Source organism: Pollachius pollachius (assembly GCF_949987615.1).
Source record: "Pollachius pollachius genome assembly, chromosome: 17".
Classification (NCBI taxonomy): domain Eukaryota; kingdom Metazoa; phylum Chordata; class Actinopteri; order Gadiformes; family Gadidae; genus Pollachius; species Pollachius pollachius.
In genome coordinates, this window is record NC_136950.1 from 4,656,079 (window position 1) to 4,678,213 (window position 22,135).

Genomic DNA, 22,135 nt, shown 5'->3' on the forward strand with positions numbered 1-22,135 from the left:
ACCTACTGCCTGGACCCGCCTCTGCACACGGTGCCCAAGGGAGCCTGGAAGTGCAAGTGGTGGGTTCACATGTCAATCAAACTTCCGGCTTTTTTATGAGAAAGCTTTGTGTGTGTGTGTCTGACTTACGTGTGTACTGTGTTTGAATGTGTGTGGGACAGATTGATTTATGGGTAAGGGATTATCACAGGCTGTGATAGGTCACAGACATCCACTCGAGGCAGATCTGTTGACTAAAGATGTGGAAAAAGTGGCTTGAATACAGAACCATGACAATAACGATAGTTGGAACACACAAAGTCTTTGTGTTAATTTGACACTACCTTAAGCGCACACATGAGCAGTTCCCAGCCACTGTTGTCGCAGACAGTTGCGTGTGCAGGACCTCTACCCCCGATGTGTTGACACATTGAGGTGTCTACCACTAACCATGGATCAGCTCAACCTGGTGTGCACACTTCCCCCGGTCTAGAATGTGTGGCCCAACCATTTTGTGAGCTATCCATGTGTGTGTTTGCACATGTGTAAACGTTTTTAGTGTGTGTGTGTGCGTGTGTGAGTGAACAGGAATGACTGCGACTGCTCATACAGCGAAGGATATAGTTACTCTGTATCACAAGCTTAAGAACGTATAAACATATGTGTTCGCTCCTCCCCCAGGTGTGTGTGTTGCGTTCAGTGTGGTGCGACGTCGCCAGGCCTGCGCTCTGATTGGCAGAAGAACTACACCCAGTGTGGTCCCTGTGCCAGCCTGGCCCAATGCCCCCTGTGCCAGCGTTCCTACAACCACCATGACCTCATTCTCCAGTGTCAGCAATGTGACCGGTACGGAAACACACACACACACACACCTAATTACCTTAGTCGGATTCATTCAAAATCCCACTTAAGTTAAGTATCATTGGGATCACAGAATTAAACAGGCCTCCTGTTTTGTTGCTAATTCAGCTGCCACATGTTGGTTTACTGTCCTAGGTTTGAAAGAAATGTGTAAATGATTGCAGACCACCACAACATGCGGTATACATCCATAGCTGTGTAATTATGCTTGTTGAATCAAATTGTACAAAACAATTCATCAGAGGCTCTTAACGTTCTGCTGGCATTCATTCACACTTGCTTAACTAGAAGGCAACATGTTGGATTTGTTACATCTGATGGGTTATGCTAGTGTGTATTCTAACTGTGTATTCTAAAAGACATTGCAGAAGAGTCCACAGTGAAGTTCATAATCTGTTTCTATGTGTTTGACTGAAACCCTGAAGTAAGTGGGGGATTTTGGTTGTAATGAATACGTCCAACATGTTCATTAATCACATCTCGTCTTGTGATGGCAGGTGGGTCCACGCTCTTTGCCAGGGGCTGACCAATGATGAAGACGTGGAGTACGCTGCCGACGAAGGCTTTGACTGTACCCTGTGCCGCACTCACAGCCGCACTACCTACGGTAATACGATCAGAGGTGAATGGACGACGACAGATAGATCGTGGGAAAAAGTGGGCTTATCGTTTTCTCTAAATGTGGAGTAAAACGTGTGCGTGTGTGTTTGTGTGTTTCAGCGAGATCTGACAGTTATGAAGCTCCCTATATGGCCCAGATTGTTCCCCGCCACCGAGAACCTGGTAAGCTCTTTTTCCCCCCTCTATTGATGTTGCTCAAGTAATCAATCGACTATCCATATTGGTTGAGAAGCGCTGGAACCAGAGCACTGATGTCATCTTCTGTCTCCAGAAGTGAAGACCTTCACCCAGGACGGCGTGCGGCTCACCGAGTCAGGTCTGACTCAGCTCCAGTCTTTAGTGGAGCCGCTCACGTCGCCGCGACGATACCGCAGGTACCTCCAGACACTCTCATGCTGTTTCCATAGTGATTGTCAATCTGAATGACCCATCGCCCAGACAACTGAAAGCCACGGCGAGCTTCAAGCTTTATACAGCTGTTTACATTACAGTAAACCATCCTGCCGTCATTATCCCTGACACAGTAGTTGTGTTCTCATCAGCTGCTTCATATTGATACAGACCACCGCTGTGAAAAATACATTGTCACCTGTCATCGACTGTCTGACCTCTAACCTCTTGTGTTGTCTTTGTCAAGGTCCAAGCCTAAGCTGAAGCTGCGGATCATCAACCAGAACAGGGTGTCTGTGCTCCAGACCCCTCCTGACCCCGAGGCCCACGGCGACCTGAGCCGGGACGGCGACCGCGATGACTGCAGAGGTCCGTCCCCTACTGTCATTATAGTGTCTGTAGTTGCATAAGCTACAGGACAAGGGGTCACGGTGGTACAGGAGGTCACTGTATTTGCTGAAAGCAGTTCCCTGACCCTAGCCATGGAAAATAATGTTACTGTAAAGAAAGTTGGAGACACTTTGGCATGACTTTATTCTGCTGAATTCTCTCTCACCCTGCATCGTCTTCCCTCCTGCTGTCCTTCATGCCTCCAGGTGGGCTGGAGTGTGAGATGAAGTCAGACTCCAGCCCAGAGCGGGACCACGGCCATGACGACGACGTCAACAAGGACATGGAGGTTACCGACGGCAACAAGAAGAGGAAGAGGAAACCTTACCGGCCCGGTGAGAAGCGGGCGGGGTCGTAAAGAATTTTGCATCGTCTGCTCCACTAGTTTCTCGAAGATGTTTTGTTTGGCAACGTCTCGCTTGGTTGAGCGACAGCAGTCTAGTGGACCTGTCGACCTCTGACCTGCTCCCTCTTGTGTTCCTCTTCATTGAACCCTTTGTCTCTCTCTAGGTATCGGTGGCTTCATGGTGCGTCAGAGAGGGGGGAAGGCCGGGCCAGGCGGAGCTAGACGATGTCTGGGCAGGAAAGACTCCAGTGGCTCCTTCATGGAGACCAAAGAGGAGGGTAGGCACTCCACTGCTTTGGTCTCTTACCGTCCCGTTAGTGCCACATATGTCATACGTACATGCGTTTGTGTTCAAACTTTTGTTTGACTGTTTGTGCTTTCAGCTTGTGCTGAGATGGATGGACAGACAGTGCCCCCTGCTGACCAGGTGGAGAAGGTTAGGAAGAGATACCGCAAGAAGAAGAGCCAACTGGAAGAAGCATTCCCATCGTACCTTCAGGTCTGACACCTAGACACTGTAAAACGCACAAACACTAAGTAACACGCACCTAAACACCATATAACGCGTTCATAAACACCATGTAGCGCGTACATAAACACCATGTAACACATATAAACACCATGTAACGCGTACATAAACACCATGTAGCGCGTACATAAACACCATGTAACACATATATAAACACCATGTAACGCGTACATAAACACCATGTAACACATATATAAACACCATGTAACGCGTACATAAACACCATGTAACACATATAAACACCATGTAACACATATAAACACCATGTAACGTGTACATAAACACCATGTAACGCGTACATAAACAAAACGTTTATACTGTGTGTTAATATATGAAGAAGTAAATTGCCCCAAAGATAATTTGTGTAATGTGTAACACACAGACACAGACAGACAGACAGAGAGAGTGAAACAAGCTTTCTTATTTCCCGTTATCTGTTGTCTCTTCTCAGGAAGCCTTTTTTGGGCGGGACTTGCTCGACAAGAGCAAGCAGCAGGACAGCGCCGTAGCCGCCAGTCATGACCAATCCAAAGCAGAGACCAAAGTCCCCGCCTCTACGTCACTGGAGCACTCCCCTGCCAACGCAGCGACGAGCGCCATGACAACCATTCCGGGCAGGAAGCAGGTGCCTCTGTGTGAGTAAAGTCCTCTTTCACATCCGTATCCATGGTGATGTTTGATGTGATTGCCAGGATGATATGAATTGCTTCTGGACAAATTACTCAAATGACAGGGCATCTTTCATGTTTTTTTTCCTTTGAATTCAACTGTCCATTTGTTAATCATGTTTGTTTGTTTTTTTGTACTCGTTGTCACTGTTCTACTTTATTTTGTGTGTGTATGTTTTGGTCATCCAGCCATGTCAAAGGATGTTCTTGTGGATCTTTGTGGTGTCCTCAACACTGACGCCCACATACTGGCCACTGGACACACAGGTATACACACGCACACTCACTCGACTCAAATCACACCGTCAATCACTGACCGTAATGGCACATCGCCACCTACTCTGGACGAGGGATGCAGCGATTACTTGTCTTGCTGTCACCAGAGCGTAATTTGTGTTTGATGGGTGTGCCGCTAACTTGCATTAGCTAAACAATAGCCGAGGGACCAAGCATTGAAGCTTTGTATCTACCCCAAAAGCAGATCTGCAACACTTAGTTGTGGCTACAGGTGGTTTAACACCAGATTTGTAGCAAATAACTGTTGTGGAAATGCCAGAAAAAAAACATACACAAATCTGCCACGATGGGAATATGCAGCCAATTCCAACATAATTGTACAGGTGAAAAGGAAAGCTGTGTTACCCAACCTATATAACCGATTGAAGATGATCTTGTACAGAGTCCTTTCACCAAAATAGCCACTGTATTTATCAAATTATAGGAGGAGTTGTCTTTTTTAACCCTAGTGTAAAATAGTATAGCAAATGTTTGTGGATGTGTTTTGGAGGCGTAAAATAGGCTATCACTCTTTCGTAATAAGTTGGTATCCAAAACAAAACTTTTGCGGTACAACTGCACATCTTCATGTTATCAAAGCAACCTATATTCACATTCTATACGTAAGTAAATGTTTGCTTGCAGCGCCGACATAAACTTCCAGCGCTATATCATGGGATCGAATTAAGTGCAGTGATTATCACCTGCATAAGAGATATTCTCAATTCCATTCTTTTTATTTTTAACAAAACTGGAAACAAACCAAGAAACAATAATTGAAAGGATTTTCTAATTTCAATAAGGCACAAACATATATGTTCTAGATAAATTAAAATAGTCTCAAATTAAAGAATGCACTTGTGATTTTATACATCGCAGGGCTCCAGACTGCGACCAAAATTTGAGAGTGTGCGACTGAATTTTTCATCTGGTCGTACATGTGCGACCAGTAAATTTGCCCTTTTCAATTTTTTTATTGTACCGTATTTCCCGCACTATAACGCGCACCGGATTATAAGGCGCACCTTCAATGAATGACCTATTTTAGAACTTTTTTCATAAATAGGGCGCACCGGATTATAAGGCGCATAGCATAGAAGATACTGTGAGTGTGATACTGTGAGATACTGGGACTGTGAGTAAGCGCAGTAAAATGCTGTGTGCACTGACTACGATAGCCGTAATGCTGCAAGCGGTGTGGCTTTATCGTAGTCGTAGTGAAACATTTTATTATTATTATTAAATTGTTTTTATTGGTTTTTCATACTAAAACATTTTGACAGAGCGCCGTTTACAACCAGTATGGATCAACCAATTAACCAATTGATCCATATATAAGGCGCTCCGGATTATAAAGCGCACTGTCGTTTTTTGAGAAAATGACCGGCTTTTAAGTGCGCCTTATAGTGCGGAAAATACGGTACACGTTAAATGGGGAAGGGGCGCGTCAACAAATCCGGAATCTGTAGCAGGCCAATGAGTGTGAGAAGGATAGGGAATTGCCACTGTTAGTGGCTAATTTATGAAGAAGAAGAAAGATTTCACAACCTGCTATATGTGTTTGAACAATACCCAACCTATTGACTCGTTCTTCCGACCTGTGGCTAGTGTCCAGCACCGGAGAATTCTCGCTCGCAATCGCAAAACCCGTGTCCGACCCGCGCTGTTCAGCAGCGTCCTGCGGCATGACAAGCGGGCGCACTCCCGTGAAACTGTCGCTTCCATGCTCGTCGAACGCATGCGCGCACAAGTGGAAACAGTTGGTAGAGATGACAATCACAATAAAATGTGACACTGAATTTGAAACTGCATATTGTAATTTCTGCATCCATTATCAAAATATTTATTAGTAATACAGTGAAAAAACTGAGAAAATCCCATTGCCATGTTGATTTACAGTGTGTGCCCCTAAAATTTCTGGTTGTGCCTCTAACATTTTCAGTTAGGGGCCACAGTGCTCCTAGTGAAAAAAGTTAGTCTGGAGCCCTGCATCTGTAGTGTGAAATACATTATTGCATAATCGTGAAACCGTGGTTATTCCTCTGACTATAATCGTTGCATCCCTACTCTCATCTTGACCACAAAACGTTGTGTCACGATCATTCACTGCCATGTTGCATTATCTTTGGTTGATCAGTTTGGTTTGAGAGTGGCAGCGTCACGGCAACAGCGACAGGACCATGGGTACTGCAGCCCCATGTGTTTGTGTGCGAGTGTGTAAACTACAGCTCTGTTTTGTTTCATAGGTCTCGATATTTGCCACTTCCAGGGGGCTCGTTCCCCCTCGCCCTTTGGTAAGAACACCCACCCCCCTGCAGATCCTCTTCCCCCTCTCTGCCGTATGATGTACCCCAGAACCCTGGCGATGCCGAGTTGGCACTGTGGTCATGGTAGAAGCCGCCACTGTGTAGCCAAGACCAGAGTTGGCTTAGCTCTGTTTATTCACGGCTCTGGTCCTTCCTTTCTAACTTCTGGTTTCTTTTCTAGTCCTCCAGATAGTAACTGCTTTTAATTCTAGACTTCCTGATCACTGCCGGTGTCTTGTTCTGGTCCCCCACCTAACCACTGCTTCCTTCTAGTCCTCCAGATAACTTCTGCTTTCTTCTGGTCTTCCAGTACACTCCTCTCTCTCTTCTTTTCTTCCTCCACTCCAGACAATTTAAACATTTTCTTAATTCTCTCCTTCTTAACTTTTCTCCCATTGTCCCCATTTGTTTCCCTCTCCTTCCTCAGCCGGCCTTGACATCGGCCCCCTGACGGACGACTCCTCGTTGACCCCTGACCAGGCAGGAGGCAGTGGGCGGGGCCACAGAGTGGGACAGGACGAGCACCTGGACGCCATCCTCAGCCCAGAGCTGGACAAGATGGTGTCAGACGGTGAGTTGAAACATGGCTGCGTGCATGTGTGAATGTATTAGTGTCTGTGTGCATGTATGTTATTATTGAATTACTCTTTAACTCGTTTTTTCCTGATACGATTGTTGGTTTGTTGTTGTTCCACAGGTGCCATGCTCAGCAGGCTATACAGAATCCCAGGTACCCGCCTTTGCATACCAAATCTCTTGTCATTAATTAACTATTTAAAGTCAGAGAACTCAATTTCTCAATCCTAACCTTATGCTGTGCAACATCAAACTGCCACGTTTAACATGTGTCTGTTGGCGCCCCCTACAGAGCTGGAGGGTAAGGACGTAGAGGACCTGTTCACCGCTGTCCTCAGTCCCAGTAGCAGCACGTCCACCAGCATCAGTACTAACATCAGCAGTACCAGCCAACTAGACCACAGCCATCACGGCCCTATGGGACCCAAGGCCCTACCAAACCCCACAGGTAGGACACACACACACACACTAGGGCTGTTGACATTAATTGCATATGAATCTAAATCATGAAAGGTGGCAAGTCATTTATTTCCAAATATTTATTTAAAGCATTTAAGAGCAAAATACACCTGGTTTTGTACACCTGTTAACGTTAAAATGACATTGCAAACTATTAGAAATCTTAGATTGCTATATTATTGTTGTTGTATTTGTATGTACAGTGTCAACACAGAATATTAATAGAATCGATAATCTCATAATTGCAATGAATAATAACAATCACAATATGGGACCAAATTTGCAAAGATAATATTTACGCAGCCCATTTCAGATGTGTTTACCCACTCTTTCTGCCTTTATTTCCATCAGCAGGAAGGATGATTCCTCGTCTTCCAGTGATGAACGGCCTCGCTGGAGCTGGGTCTCACTTTCCTACAACTCCCACAATGCCGAGCATGTCTGGAGCACAGGGCCAAGCTAATTTCAGGATGCCCCTCCTTGACAATAACAACAGGTACTAACTACAACTAAAGTAACCAGTGTGACAGTACATTCATTAGTTAGCTCTACTATTATACTAGTGTACCATCAACTTCTAGGACACATTAGAGAAGTACCCTGTGCTGAATTAGTACAATACTACCAGAGCTCAACTATGGTGTTTCTTGGCCTGTAGTGTCAGCATGAATATAAGTACAGTGTAAATACAGTACTGTGAGATTAAGATTATAATTAACAATATATTATAGACAACAGAGGATTTACAATTATTACACATGTATGATACCAAACGCGACGACACTACAAATATAGTCAGTTTTTAACATTCCCCATTCCCTGCCTGCTTCTCCCAGGGACAGGAAGATGAGCCAGCTGGGTGGGGACGTGAGTGGCCCCTGGGGCCCAGGTCAGGGTCAGGCGGGCCCTTCCCCAAGCAGTTCCCCTGCGGCCGAAGCAGAGCATGATGGGATGTCGACGGCGCAGAAGAGCACTCTGAAGTGGGAGAAGGAGGAGGTCCTTGGGGAGATGGCGACAGTTGCCCCGGTGCTGTACAGCAACATCAACTACCCCGACCTGAAGGAGCAGCATCCAGGTACGCACGCACGCGCGCGGGCGGGAGGGGGGGGAACTAGTAACTATGCACACATTTATCCGAAATGGTAATACATACTGTATTGTCTTGTGTGTTTGTGACAGACTGGTCTACGAGAGTGAAGCAGATTGCTAAGCTTTGGAGAAAAGCCAGCTCCCAGGACAGAGCCCCCTATGTTGTAAGTTCTGTTGTATTCTATCCTCCCCAGAAACTAAATAATAACACTCTTGAGTAGAACTGAATATCATATACGTCCTATATGTCCTACCTCACTATCCCTTTTTATCTGTCCCCTTTTTTTTTTTATCTCTTCCTCTGTCTGCCTCTCCCTATATCTGTCGCTCTCTCCCCCGATAGCAAAAAGCCCGGGACAACCGCGCTGCCCAGCGCATAAACAAGGTCCAACTGTCCAATGACTCTCTCAAGCGTCAGCACGTTCAGCAGCAGCATCAGCAGCAGCATCAGCAACAGCATCAGCAGCAGCATCAGCAACAGCAGCCGCAGCAGCAGCATCATCATCAGCAGCAGCAGGCAGTGGTCCAAGACCCCTATGACCCTGTTTCTATGGACAACGAGATGGGGTTCAAAGACCCGCTCAGGCCCAGAGAGTCTGAACAGGAACAGGAATGGAAGCTCCGACAGGTGAGAAGGGAGTGTGCACGTGTGCACCTGTGTGGGGTGTGTGTGTGTGGGCATGTGTGTGCGTGTGTGTGTGTGTGTCTTTTGTTGTTACAAATACCTCACCTCCATCTGTAGTGTGAGGGTGAGGGGTTGACACCAGAATGCGCCAGTTCAGGCTCCAATTGGATGCCATCCTAAAATCCACCCAGCTTTTATGTCCCTTTCTTAGAACACCTGGACGATGGGTGTTTTGTAGTCTGTAAGGATTGATGTGGTCATCGGTGATTCTAGTGCTGGGAACACTGTCAACAGGTCCCAGGCTCACCTGAATGCTTGCCGGTGAACAGATCACTGTGGCAACCAAATCATAGACATAAATAATGGCTTATCTTGGGTTTTAACAGCCTTAATAGTTTAGCCTATTTTAGACACAAATATTGATTGATATTAATCAATAATCTGATACATTTAAATCAATGATCAATTAATATTCTGTTATCTCAAGCCTTCTGGGGAATCTGAGACATGAGGAATGGATGATACTTATCAACATAAATCATCCATTCTATTGACATACAGATGTGTCTACAGCCATCAAGTCACTGACCTTCTGGTGTTGATTTCCCACCCTGATTAATGACCATTAATTACCATTAATTATCATTAGAACGCATGCCAGGGGAATACTAGACACAGACAGATGGAAAGATCCATGGATCAATAGATAAATGGGGACTTGAATCAATTTGACCGGGGAGCATGAAGTTCTATATACGATAATTGGCTAATGATCAGTGTGTAATCCTAATAATCAATGTGCTATTTGTTCTTCTGGTTTGGGTCATTGTTGAGATGTGCATGCCTGGTGAGTCCTTGAAACTAATATTTCTAACTGTGAATTGTCATTGAAAAGGGAGAGGTTAATGACACTTGGGGAGCCGGTATGAAGAGGCAGGAAAATCTCATCAAAACCAAAGCCCTAAAATCACCAACAGATAAAGATTGTCCCTACCAGGCATCTGTAGCAGGAAGTGGCAAAGAGGCTCTGGTAAGATCTCAAGGCAACCCCTCTAGCTCTGGCTTGATTTAGACACTCTGGAATCCCCTGTTCTGTATTTGTTTGAGCTTGTCTGAGGAGTTTACCACGTAGTTTAGAATGGAGGTAGTGATTGAACTTTCAAGAAGTTAGGTATAGCCGTCCACCTAGTAGTACTCGGTCTACATTAACTACCACACCTTAAACTAATATAACTAATATACATTTTTATTAACGTTGTATTGTTTAAAAACATAATGTGAAAAGAGATGTAGTTGGTTGTATATTTAAAAATTGCGTGTTTTAAATAATGCGGTTTGATAAATTGTGTGATATTGTCAACTACACAGCTGATGAGTAGATTTTGATTCACTGTATGTTTTGTGGTTTTAGTGAGGTGTGTCAGATCTTTGTTGAACGCTGTGTGGCGTTAGTGGAGAATTCTGTTCAGCAGCAGATGCACAAGCTTTAGTTGAGAGAGGGACCGGCAATCTTTACCTCCAGACAGACTCAACCAAACGCTTTCAGGCCTAAAGAGGATTTCAGATGCAACGAGCCAGGGCTGGCTGTGGCCATCATTTCTGGGCTAAAATACTTTTCCATATTGAATTAAATAAACTATTCGACATGACATGGATAACTCTACAACATATCCTCCGACTTCTCCAATGCTAGTTGTAAGATATAAATGAAGGAAACCTGGATTTCCACAATGTTCTCCCATGTTGAGGTGGTATTAAGCCCAGATCTGGCGCCCATGGCCCCAGCTTGTCAACAAGCTGATATATTCTGTGTTCAAACAAAACTCGCAACACTCTGGATGTTAGCATGTTTAAACCAGCCAATTGGCACAATGTTTTGATTATATTCCTACGACTATACTCCTATATTTAGATTTGTAAATAAGTAAGTAGGCAAACACTAAAATCAAAACACATTTATTTTGATTGATGTTTCTGAATGGTTCAAAATTGTACCAAGTGATGTCATCGTGTCATCATCATGCATGAGACTTTAGGTCACTTGGTCCTAATTTGAGCTAATCAGAAACGCCAATTACAGTAATATGTTTTTTTTACTGGAGATGGTGCTGTTTTGCACCACTCTGCTGGTTTGATTCTAGTGAATAGCTAGCTTGTGACAACAAGTAGCATGTGGCTAATTGAGATACATTGACTGGAAGATAATGGTTCTAAGCTCGCTAGCTTTAAGGGTAGGTGGGGAGAGAGAGAAAGAAAGTGAGATAGTGGAAAACCAGTGAGCATGCACTGTATACTATTTGAACAGAAAGTTATTTTAACGTTTTCCGTGTCCGGAAGAATTATTTAAAGAAAGGCCCTTCTCCGGTTTCGGAAAGTGCTTTTGTTGTGATGTGTGTCTACTTTCCCCTGCATGTCCTAGTTCCACCACTCATTACACAGAGAGAGAGCGAGAGAGGGAGAGAGAGCATTATTAGCTACCATATCATCCTGTATTGAAATTGACTTTACTGCTGAAGAGGAACTACTAATCTGATATTACAATCTTACATTCTATCTTGTCTACCCTTTCTGGTCTGTTTTATTTTTCCTTTTCATTTTTGATGACCCCTCCCCATCTCTCTCAATGTTTCTCTTTCTCCTGTCCATCTTATGTCTCTCCTACCTTCTCTGCCTCTGCACCCCTAAATGTCTCTTCCGCTCTCTTCCTTTTGTCTTTTTCTCTTCCTCATTTGCCCTTTTAGCAAATGCGCCAGCAGAGCAAACAGCAGGCCAAGATTGAAGCCACCCAAAAACTGGAACAAGTCAAAAACGAGCAGCTTCAACAGCAGAGACAACAACAACAGCAACAGCTACTGGGCAACCAGCCCCTCAGCAGGGGGGTGTCTCCAGAGACCGGCAGCCGGAGCCCCATGATGAGCCCTCAGCAGTCCCTGGCCCGGGGCAACGCCTCGCCCCTCCAGCACATGGGCTTCAAGGAGATCAGAACACCGCATCTCCAGGGGAGCCAGGGCTCCGCGCTGGCCGACGACGTCTTCCTTCGGCCGCAGGCCCCGCCCCCGACGGGGCTCTCCCAGAGTCACCCGTCCTCCCCTCACCCGCCATCCCCACAGATGTTCTCCCCTTCCTCGCGGCCCTCCTCCCCCTGGGACCCGTACGCCAAGGTGGTGGGCACACCGCGCCCCGCCTCCGCCCAGCAAGGGGGTCCGCAGACGCCCCAGCACCAGCGGCCTAACTCCCTGGGCGCCTCGCCGGCCCACGACTCCTTCGGGTGTCCCTCCCCGGACCCCAAGACCATGGGGCCTCAGCAAGGTGCATGTTGGTCCAAGAAAAAGTGTCAAGTAGTAGTTTGAACAACTCTACAACCGTAGTTCCAGATATTAAAAGGGAATGCGAGTTTGATGTGTCTGATGTTGACCAAATGACCTATCGTTACTGAATTAGAATAGCTCCTGTCCTTCACTGGTTATCCGATCTCCAGGTGTCTGACCTCTGCTTCTCTTCCCCCCAGGTTCCCCCAGGAACCCTGAGCTGCAGCAGGGCAGGATGATGAGCCCCGCTTCAGGCTCCAACCCAGACCTCTCCGGGAGACAGACCTATCAGCGGGCACCTCATAACAGTAACAACAACAACCGCATGGCTGAGATGGGCCCGGGGGGGCTGTTCAAGACCCCCATGCCCCCCCACCATCAGACACAGCAGGAGGCCTACGGGGTCTCTGTAGGCGGAGGCATGGGTGTAGGCAGGAGGGACTCGTTCGACCGCTCCTCTGTCCCTCCTCAGAGACCCACAGAGCTTGGCTTCGCTTCGCCCCAGCTCCAGGACCCCATGTTCCCCTCCAGCCCCCTGTCGGGTCTGGGCTCCCCTCACCGCAGCCCTTACTCCCAGGCCCCAGGGACCCCCCGACCAGACTACAGCCAGGTCCCAGAGCCCTTCACTCAGCAGTCCACCCTGAGCTCTGCCGCCTCCCCAGACCCCTACTCAAACGCCCCGACCCCCGGCACGCCCAGACCCCCCTCGGACGCGTCCTACCTGGCCAACCAGGCCGCCCTGAGGCTGGACCAGTTCGGCCAACAGGCGGCCAATCGCAGACACTCCCCCTCCCAGTCGGCCCTGGACCCGTACGGCTCCATGCCGGGGACACCCCGCAGCTACCCGCGGTCCCCCGGCAGCCAGAGGAGCGCCGACCCGTTCGGCCAGGGCGCGGGCGGAAGCAGGCCCTCTCCCGACCCCTACGGCCAGCAGCCCTCCACCCCGCGGCCACAGATGACCCCTGGGACGCCTGGGGGCTCGGTGATGTCCCCGATGTCTCAGAGCCACTCGGGAGACGCAGGCCCCTTCCCTCATGTCCACCAACAGGTAGGAGCCGCGCCGTACAGATTCATATAGGGTGTTGTATGAAGCAACACCTGACAATTGAATGACTGAGCTAACTGAAGTTTTTTGGCGTATTTTGATGCTTAGTTAGGGTTAGGGTCTATGATATATTATATAACATAAGATATCTGGGGAAGCTTGGTCGCTCGGCAGGCTAGTGCGCTATCCATGTCAGCGGTTCCATGTTGTAGAGACAAAGGTTTGATTCCCACCCGTGGTCCTACATTTCCTCTCTTCTTCAACCCCCTCACCTTTTCACTGTCCTGTCCATAAAGGCCCAAGAAAAGCCAACAAAAAAAAACAACAAAACAATACAATATCAGCACTCGTAGCAGAACAAACGTTGTAAGCAGAACAAACGTTGCATGCATCACGCTGATTGTACCGGAACATTGTTGCATTACCAATTCTCCCTCTAATGCTGCGTTCCTCCAGCTGCAGCAGTCGCCCGGGAGACTACAGCAGCAGGACTCGTTCCCCAGAGCCCCGGGCTCTCAGACTCCCAAGCACCCAGGGATGTCCGACGACGGCGGGTTTTCTAACATGTCCCGTCGGACGCCAGGGCACGACCCCTTCGAGCAAGGTCACATGACATCGGGGCCTTCACAGATGGAAAAGACGGGCGCCAATGAGATGGCGACGCTGGGCGGGAACCCCTTGGAGGGACCAATCAGCATAGTTCCTCAGCTCGGTGACTCCGAGGAGAAACTAAGACAGGTAAAAAAACGGAATGGAAACCGTTGTGCTGGCTGTCCTTGTTCACTAATCTCCCTCTGTATTCTTTTCCATTCAATCTGTGTTATATTCTCCATTGTAATTCTTGGTTGTTGCTCACAGCGTCAGAGGCTTCGCCAGCTACTCCTGAGGCAGCAGCAGCAGAAGACTGCCCTCCGGCAGGAGAAGGGGCTTCAGGATCAGGCCTCGGGCCCCGCCAGGCCTCCCGCTGCTCCCCCCGCCTCCCCCCAGGGTCCTTCTGGTCCTGGGCAGACCACCCCTCGCCACTGGTCCCAAGAGGACCAGTCGGTTCTGGCGGCGATGCAGCCGGACCTATTCGGCCGCCCTCCTCCCCCCTACCCCGGTACGGGCCGGGCTGGACCTCAGGCCATCAGGGCCCCCGGGCCCTTCCCCACTAACGAGGGCCCCTACCTTCGGCAGCCTGTTAGGATGGGTGCCACTGCCAACATGCCCAACATGGCTAACATGGGGCTCCGGCCCCCGAACATGAGGTGAGCACAGGCAACACGGCGACAATCGAATGCCTCCATTACTAGGAAGCTGGACAAGTATTTCATGGACTGCCCCCCCCCCCCCCCGACTCTTCCCATAGGTTTGGCTTCCCAGGGGTTCAAGGGGAGCCGTTTCTGCGCGCTGCCCAGCAGACGCTGCCTGGTGCTGCTCAGATCCCCCCTGAAGGCCTGCCTGGGCAGATCAGACGACCCATGCCCGGAGACTTCTCCGGCCTCCGACCCATCACTGCACCAGCAAACCAGCCGCGCCCCATGATGATGACCGGTGGGTAGAAGCTGCTTGAGAGCTGATTGGTTTAATTAGAACTGAAGCTGAGAAATGCGATCAATGCAATAGTAACATTTTGAGGAAGGATTCCGATTAAAAAATGTCTTTCCAGTGTGTGGGATTTCTGGAGTCCGTCATGATAATAATGAGGTTCCTTGACCTGCTCCACCCAGCAGGGGTTCCCCAGCCCTTCCTGTCCCACGCCCTGCCTCTGCAGCAGCACAGCATCATGGGCCAGCCCTTCATCGAGCTGAGACACCGGGCTCCAGACAGCCGTATCAGGCTGCCCTACCCACTGGGCGGCCCCATGGAGCAACAGCAGCAGCAGAACCCCCACAGCCAGCAGGGCGTCCCGGCGGGAATGTCTGGCATGGATCTGCTGTACCAGCACCAGGGCCTGCATCAGCCCCCACTCGGTCACCACGGCAACATGTCTCAGGGCGGCGACACAGGGCTGCCGGGTGGGGATGGGATGGAGGAGCACCTAGAGGGGGAGGACTCGGCGGTGAAAGACCTGGAAGACGTGGAGGTCAAAGACCTGGTGGACCTCAACTTGAACCTAGACCCAGAGGATGGTAGGAAGTCATCCCTGTTGGCCTGTGTTCTCTGTGTGTGTGTGTCCGCGTTTGATTCTGGGGAACTCAGCCTGGGTCTTATTATTTTTATCATTCCTGTTGAATGGCTGGGGACGAAGTCATATTCTATGATCAAATGCAGATTGTTCACATTGCCATCTGTTTACCAACCCCAGGTAAAGAGGAGCTGGATCTGGGGCCCAACGACCTCCACCTGGATGACTTCCTGCTCTCCGGGAAGTTTGACCTCATTGCCTACGCCGACCCGGAGCTGAACCTGGAGGACAAGAAGGACATGTTCAACGAGGACCTGGACCTGAGCGACACCGTGGAGGAGTCCCACAGCAGGGCACTCAAAGAGAAGAGCGAGGAGGGAGTGGAGGGCGACGGGCCGGGCGTCTCCAGGAAGCCAGAGGGTCAGGGCTACAGCCCGGGCCAGGTCAAACAGGAGGCCTCCGAGCTCCAGGTGACCAACACGCGGCAGGACAACATCAAGATGGAGAGCGGCAGGGATTGCCTGTCCCTCCACAACCCCCTCGCTGCCATGACGTCCAGCAGAGCCCAGGGCGGTGAGCCTGCAGGCCTGTACCAGGGCTCCTCTCAGCTGGCCGGCCAACACGGAGCCCTACCCCAGCCAGGCTCCTCCATGGCCCACAGCAAGGTAGCTCCCCTCTCTGTCGCCAGCAGACTGTTGAACGAGCACAGCTGTCCATCAATGAGCATTACATCTTTATAACAAAACGCTTTCGTCCTTGTTGTAAATGTCACGAGTTTCATTAAATATTTGCTTAATTTGGTTCATGTTACAGTGATACACTTGAAGGTTCTTCGAAAGAGAAAACAAAATAAGTTTTGTTCTCTTTGGCGACACCATTGGCGATAAGCAAAATTTTCCCAGAGATGTAACCATTGTCGCTCCCAACACCCAGAGTGTAACATTCATAATGCCTCAAATGCAAGGGCAGTGTTACCTCATTTGGTGATGGATGGTGTCTTAACTGCCATCGTTGCATATATTCCCGTGGAACCTAGTGATCAGCTTAATAATTTTGATTTCAGCTCAGAAGACCCTGAGAATCAATCATTTATGTTGATCTGTTTTGTTATCATCACTTTTTTTTTTTTTTTTGGATCTTCCAGAAGTTGGAAGGGCCTGGTTCTCAGCAGCCTACTGGAGCCGGACTAGGGGGTGTACCTGGTGTCCAAGGCCAGGAGCATGCAGTGTCCGGGGTCCCCGTTCCTTACGGAATCCCCCCCGCGCCAGCAGGTAGGTCGCAGCAGCTCAAAGTAGGAGATCCGTCGAACAACTGGGGAAGGAGGAAAAAACGCATCTTCATGAAACAACAAACAAACATCAAATCATCAAAAACAAAAGAAAAACTCTTTCTCCTGTCTCCAGGACAACCATCTGTCTACCAGCAGCAGCAGAGGGGTTTTATGCCCCACCCTGCTTCCCCCCACCTACTGCTCCCTCCTCAGACTCTGCCTCCTCAGGCGGGGATGCCATCACAACCCCAGCCCCAGGTTCCAAATCAGGCCCTGTTCAGTGCTCAGCAGCAGGGCCCCATGTCCCAGGGCCCGCCCCTCCCCCAGGGCCACAGGCCTCTCCTCCTGGAGGAGCAGCCTCTGCTCCTGCAGGACCTGCTGGACCAGGAGAGACAAGAGCAGCAGCAGCAGAGACAGATGCAGACTATGATCCGCCAGAGACCCACCTCTGAAACACTGCCGCCTAGCATGGGTGAGCATCAGGAATGGCACAAGGACTTTGATTAAGCGGTAGATCCCCTTGTAGGGAGTGGCGATGTGGAGTTAGACGAGTGGTTGTAGTCCTTGTAGTTGTAGGTTATTAGGGTATATTTGTTTTTATTATTTATAGATCCTTTTGGTTATTGTCTGCCCCCCCAAGTGTTCACAAATCACTTAAAGCTGCTTTAAATATCTGCGTTATTAGAAGCACAAAAATCCCTCACAAGACAAATCACGATTCACTTCCCCAATCAATAGAGAAGCCTTATTAGACCGATGGAGCACAAACTTGCACTGCCTCTCCTAGTCATTTCACCTAGTCATTTCACCTAGTCACTGTAGCGTATGCATGTTTCTGTATGCTGAGACCAATGTGGGTTTGTAAGAACTTGCACGTATGTGTTTTTTTTTAATGTGCATGTGGGTCATGTTTGTGCGTCTGTATGCGTTTGTGTGTATCTTTATTCCAGAATTTGACTCCATCTCAGACCCCATCATGAAGGCTAAGATGGTGGCTCTGCAGGGTATCAACAAGGTCATGAGTCAGGGCAGTCTGGGCCTCAACCCCATGGCCATCAACAGGTACTACAGTGGAAGAATATTTCTGAATAAAGACAATGGCTTGCGTTGTTGCAGAAGAACATGATATAATATGGAAAAGGGCAACTCAAGTTTATGACCGTCAGACTATCATGTCTCTTTTCGTTAAATGTACTTAAATGCACTCCCTCCCAGATTCCAACAGGACCCAGGGCCCCAGCCACCTGCAAGGCCGCCTCAACCTCCACAGATATTGGGACAGGTGAGTCATGTCCCCCCTAGCTCATTCCTCGTCCACCAGGTGACGTCCTCCCTACATCCGGCTAACATCCTGTGCTGTTTACTCCTCCGTTGTCAGGATGGTAAACTCACCCCTCAGTTGGCCAGGCCTACCCCTCCCAGTTTCGCCCCTGGGTTTGTCAGTAAGTATCTTCTCATTTTCCCCTTGAGTTTGGTTAGTCCGCCTGGAAGCCATTGAGCCGCACTTGGTTACCCAGACAGAGTGGCGATCAATGTGTCAGAATTGTATTGCAAACAATACGTCCACACTTTTAAATCCTCGAATGCTTTTGTCGATTCTAATGAGGGGCTCTCATCCCTGAATCCACATTCTGCTTCCTTAAGCATGATGAAGACACGGCAACGGAAGAGCTGTGATGGGAAACTAAAGATCCCCATTGTGTGTGTGCGTGTGTGTGTGTGTGTGTGTGCGTGCGTGCGTGCGTGCAGACGAGGCAGAGCGCCGGCAGTACGAGGAGTGGCTGGAGGAGACCCAGCACCTCCTGCAGATGCAGCAGGGCTACCTGGAGCAGCAGATCGCCGGCCACCGCAAGGCCAAGAGGGCCCTGTCCGCCAAGCAGCGCAGCGCCAAGAAGGCCGGCCGGCCCGTCACCGAGGACGAGCTCACCCAGCTCCGCAACATCACCCAGCAGCAGGCGGCGGTGCAGAAACAGCTGGAGCAGGTAACCGCGCGCCTGGGGCAGCACAGCCAGCAGCACCGCCACTGACTGCGGTGCTAGAGGAACCCAAAGACCGAACACCAAACTTTTGACTTACCCTCTACTCCCCTCTCTCTCTCTCTCTCTCTCTCCCGCTCGCCGTCTCTTCCTCCCGCACAGATCCGAAAGCAGCAGAAAGATCACGCCGAGTTGATAGACGAATACAAAACCAAACAGCAGCAACAAAGAGTGCTACAGCAGCATCACCAACAACAACAACAGCAGCAGCATCAACAGCAGCAGCAGCAATTGCAGCAGCAACAGCAGCAGCAACTGCAGCAACATCAGCAGCAGCAGCATCAACAACAGCAACAGCTGCAGCAGCAACAACAGCAGCAACAACTGCAGCAACAACAATTGCAGCAGCAGCAGCAGCAACAACAGCATCAACTGCAGCAGCAGCAGCAACAACTGCAGCAGCATCAACAACAACAACAACATCAACAGCAGCAGCAGCCTGCTATGATTCCACCTGCGGCGCCCACTGTTGGCCAGCCCGTCCTGGGCCAGCCCTTGATGCCCATGCAGGCCCACCAGGGGACACCCACCCAACGACCACCAATGCAGAACCCGCCTGCGGGTTGGAACCCCGCAGCCGTGCGTCCGTGCGTAACCGTCAGTAGGCTGCCCAGCCAGATGCCTCCAGGAGTGGCCAACGCCCCCCAGCCACATGGCCAGCCGGCCCAGGGCATGACCCCTGGGATGGGGACTCCGTCTGGGGCAAGCTTTCCCCCAGCCTCACCCCAAGCCCCCCAGGCTGGCGGCGGATCCCCCGGAGCGGCGGGTCCAAACGGAGCCGCAGCCCGACAGGTAACGGCGCGATTCCCCCCCCCAACGGATCAGGCAGCCCGGGGGGAACCCTATGGGGGAGGGTGTCAGGTTGTGTCACGGGTTAGTTATCTGGTCTTCCTCCAGTACCTCGGTACCACAGTGTGTATCGGTTAGTCACGCACTGAGGCCCTCTCTCGTGTTAGTACGGAGCAGCTCTTTGGAGAGGTAACTTCTCACTACCGTCTCCTCCAGGTAAACTTTGACGACAACAACCCGTTCAGTGAAGGTTTCCAGGAGAGAGAGAGGAGAGAGAGACTCCGAGAACAGCAGGAGAGACAGAGGGTCCAGCTCATGCAAGAGGTGCAGTTACTCTGCACATATAGTTATATTTGTATATATAAATATATTTATATATATATACATAGTTATTCTCTCTATAGTGTTCAGTATATGTGTGTGTGGAGTGGGTATCTGTGCTGTCAGACATATGTCCATGTATTTTCTGTCATCTACTACTGGTGTCAATAGGCAGAGATGTTAACTGGCCTCATTTGTCCCCAGGTGGAGCGTCATCGGGCCATGCAGCAGAGACTGGTGCTGGAGCAGCAGAGCCTGCTTGGGGCCACTATGGGGCCCGGGGCCCTATCAGGGGCAGGACCCTCACTGAGCTCTGTGGTTCGCCACGGGCCTTCTACCGGGCCTGCATCTGGGGTTGGTGGTCAAGCTGGCCCAGGGGTTCCCCCCGGTGGGGAGAGCCTCTCCCAGATGGCCTTCTTCAGCTCGGAGCTACCGCAGGACTTCCTTCAGTCCCCTCCGGGCTCCACGGCCCCCCAGCAGCAGGACGTCACCCTCCAGCAGGGCTACGGCGCGCCCCCAGGGCAGAGCCCAATGCCACTCCGGCCCCAAGTTGGCCATGGAAACATAGACATGACAAGACCTCTCCTCCAGACCAGACCCAGACAGCCTGGCCCCGCCGGCCCAGCGGCCCAAGGACAGGTGCGTCCACCTGGGCTCGGAGGAGCAGGGATGGCCGGGCCCCAGCCTGATCTTCATCGCCACCCCTTCAGTCAGGAGTCCTCCGCCTCCCTCATGCAGCTCTACTCTGAAATCCTCCCGGAGGAGAAACAGAAGAAGAAGAGGAACAGGAAGAGGGACGGAGACGACGCCACCGGGGCCAGGACCCCGCTGTCGTCCTACTCTGATGACATCACCGCTCCCACCACCCCGGCCGTCTCGGACACTTCCTGCTCCACCCCGACACGGGGCAACATGGAGCAGTCTGATTTCTTCCTGCACCAGAGCTCTGGCCTGGCCTCCTCCACAGAGCTGGAGAGGCAGCTGGCCGGAGCCGCTCTGGCAGTCAAGGTGAGGAAGCTGTCCCCGCTCACACGCCCTATACTGTCCTGGGTGACACACCACATATGGGACTGTTATGGGAGGCTCTACTGAAAGACCTCTGGATGGCCACACAACTTTCCATTTGGCAGTGAAGTCATTTGAGCAACATTCATGACCAGCCATCTCCGTGTGTCTCTAATGATCAAACACTGTGTCCAGAAACCTGTTGAGTCGTTATTAGTTTCTTCTTTATTGCATTATTACGTTATTTTTACTTTGCTTACAAAACAATGTCTGTTAGTGTTAACATGTGTTTGCGTATTATATATAGCCATGCTATGACGTGCCAGTTGGGTGAGTAAACATATCTTAGAGGACGTAACCTCTGTCCTCTTCTCCAGGAGGAACATGTGGAAGGAGCAGTATGTGGAGGAGGCGTGCTGAAGAGAGAGAACGGAGGACAGATGACCTCCTCTCCTCTACACGGCGGGGCAGCCGGCGACGCAGGGAAGGAGCTTCTGAGACACCTCCTGAAGGACAAGGCCTCGGCTGCCGCCCAGGCCCCGCCCACATGCCGCCAGCTGTCCAATGACAGCCTGCGGTCTGAGGAAGAGGAGGTCCCAGCCGGGCCTGCTTCACATAATAGCCTGGTAAGGGAGGCAGATAGCAGGACTCTTGATGTCGTTTTTGGACTATGGTCTCTGGACTACTGCTTCTACAATAAATTGCCTACCCTCGATTTAAGAGATGGCTGTTGCCTTGCAAAGTCATTGAGAACACAAGCATAGAGCACTCCGTCAAACGTCACCATGTGACTGGTCCTTAATGTCTGATACACTGAGCACTACGTCACCATGTGACTGGTCCTTAATGTCTGATACACTGAGCACTACGTCACCATGTGACTGGTCCTTAATGTCTGATACATTGAGCCAGTTAAGCCAGGCAGCGTCTTGTTGTTGTCTTGCCAATTCTCATTGGCTATCAACATTGTCACTCCCAGAAATGCAGGCGTTGCTCCGGTGTGACAGACGTATCAGGTTTTATTGTTATAATGAATCAATCGGCTTATTCCTTTCCGCTGATGAATATCGTAAAACACATTTTAAATCCTGTTTGTCTTACCGAGGCTCTGTTCTTCTGGAAGTAGTGGTCCCACAGTA

General features: G+C 50.0%; 1 protein-coding gene across 11 annotated transcripts in view; it reads left to right on the plus strand.

Moving 5' to 3' along the window:
• The window catches only part of LOC307088863 (uncharacterized protein), a 79,897-nt gene that overhangs the window by 29,503 nt on the left and 28,259 nt on the right, over positions 1-22,135 (plus strand). For 4 of the 11 annotated variants that reach the window (XM_079754899.1, XM_079754904.1, XM_079754906.1 and 1 more), the window contains exons 21-57: positions 1-59; positions 661-825; positions 1,338-1,462; positions 1,561-1,623; positions 1,733-1,835; positions 2,099-2,220; positions 2,448-2,576; positions 2,752-2,865; positions 2,971-3,086; positions 3,568-3,751; positions 3,974-4,051; positions 6,307-6,354; positions 6,794-6,937; positions 7,064-7,096; positions 7,235-7,390; positions 7,753-7,897; positions 8,238-8,476; positions 8,581-8,654; positions 8,834-9,118; positions 10,011-10,145; positions 11,857-12,424; positions 12,624-13,471; positions 13,925-14,206; positions 14,327-14,715; positions 14,817-15,001; positions 15,178-15,579; positions 15,756-16,240; positions 16,720-16,846; positions 16,979-17,317; positions 17,796-17,907; positions 18,061-18,127; positions 18,224-18,287; positions 18,595-18,827; positions 18,984-19,673; positions 19,887-19,994; positions 20,196-20,999; positions 21,374-21,622. The exon at positions 1-59 is cut by the window's left edge and continues 123 nt beyond it. In XM_079754899.1, the coding sequence (XP_079611025.1) occupies positions 1-59; positions 661-825; positions 1,338-1,462; positions 1,561-1,623; positions 1,733-1,835; positions 2,099-2,220; positions 2,448-2,576; positions 2,752-2,865; positions 2,971-3,086; positions 3,568-3,751; positions 3,974-4,051; positions 6,307-6,354; positions 6,794-6,937; positions 7,064-7,096; positions 7,235-7,390; positions 7,753-7,897; positions 8,238-8,476; positions 8,581-8,654; positions 8,834-9,118; positions 10,011-10,145; positions 11,857-12,424; positions 12,624-13,471; positions 13,925-14,206; positions 14,327-14,715; positions 14,817-15,001; positions 15,178-15,579; positions 15,756-16,240; positions 16,720-16,846; positions 16,979-17,317; positions 17,796-17,907; positions 18,061-18,127; positions 18,224-18,287; positions 18,595-18,827; positions 18,984-19,673; positions 19,887-19,994; positions 20,196-20,999; positions 21,374-21,622 (8,469 nt within the window). The remainder of the gene's footprint in view (positions 60-660; positions 826-1,337; positions 1,463-1,560; positions 1,624-1,732; positions 1,836-2,098; positions 2,221-2,447; positions 2,577-2,751; positions 2,866-2,970; positions 3,087-3,567; positions 3,752-3,973; positions 4,052-6,306; positions 6,355-6,793; positions 6,938-7,063; positions 7,097-7,234; positions 7,391-7,752; positions 7,898-8,237; positions 8,477-8,580; positions 8,655-8,833; positions 9,119-10,010; positions 10,146-11,856; positions 12,425-12,623; positions 13,472-13,924; positions 14,207-14,326; positions 14,716-14,816; positions 15,002-15,177; positions 15,580-15,755; positions 16,241-16,719; positions 16,847-16,978; positions 17,318-17,795; positions 17,908-18,060; positions 18,128-18,223; positions 18,288-18,594; positions 18,828-18,983; positions 19,674-19,886; positions 19,995-20,195; positions 21,000-21,373; positions 21,623-22,135) is intronic. The other 7 variants (XM_079754909.1, XM_079754901.1, XM_079754903.1 and 4 more) reach the window with 6 other exon arrangements.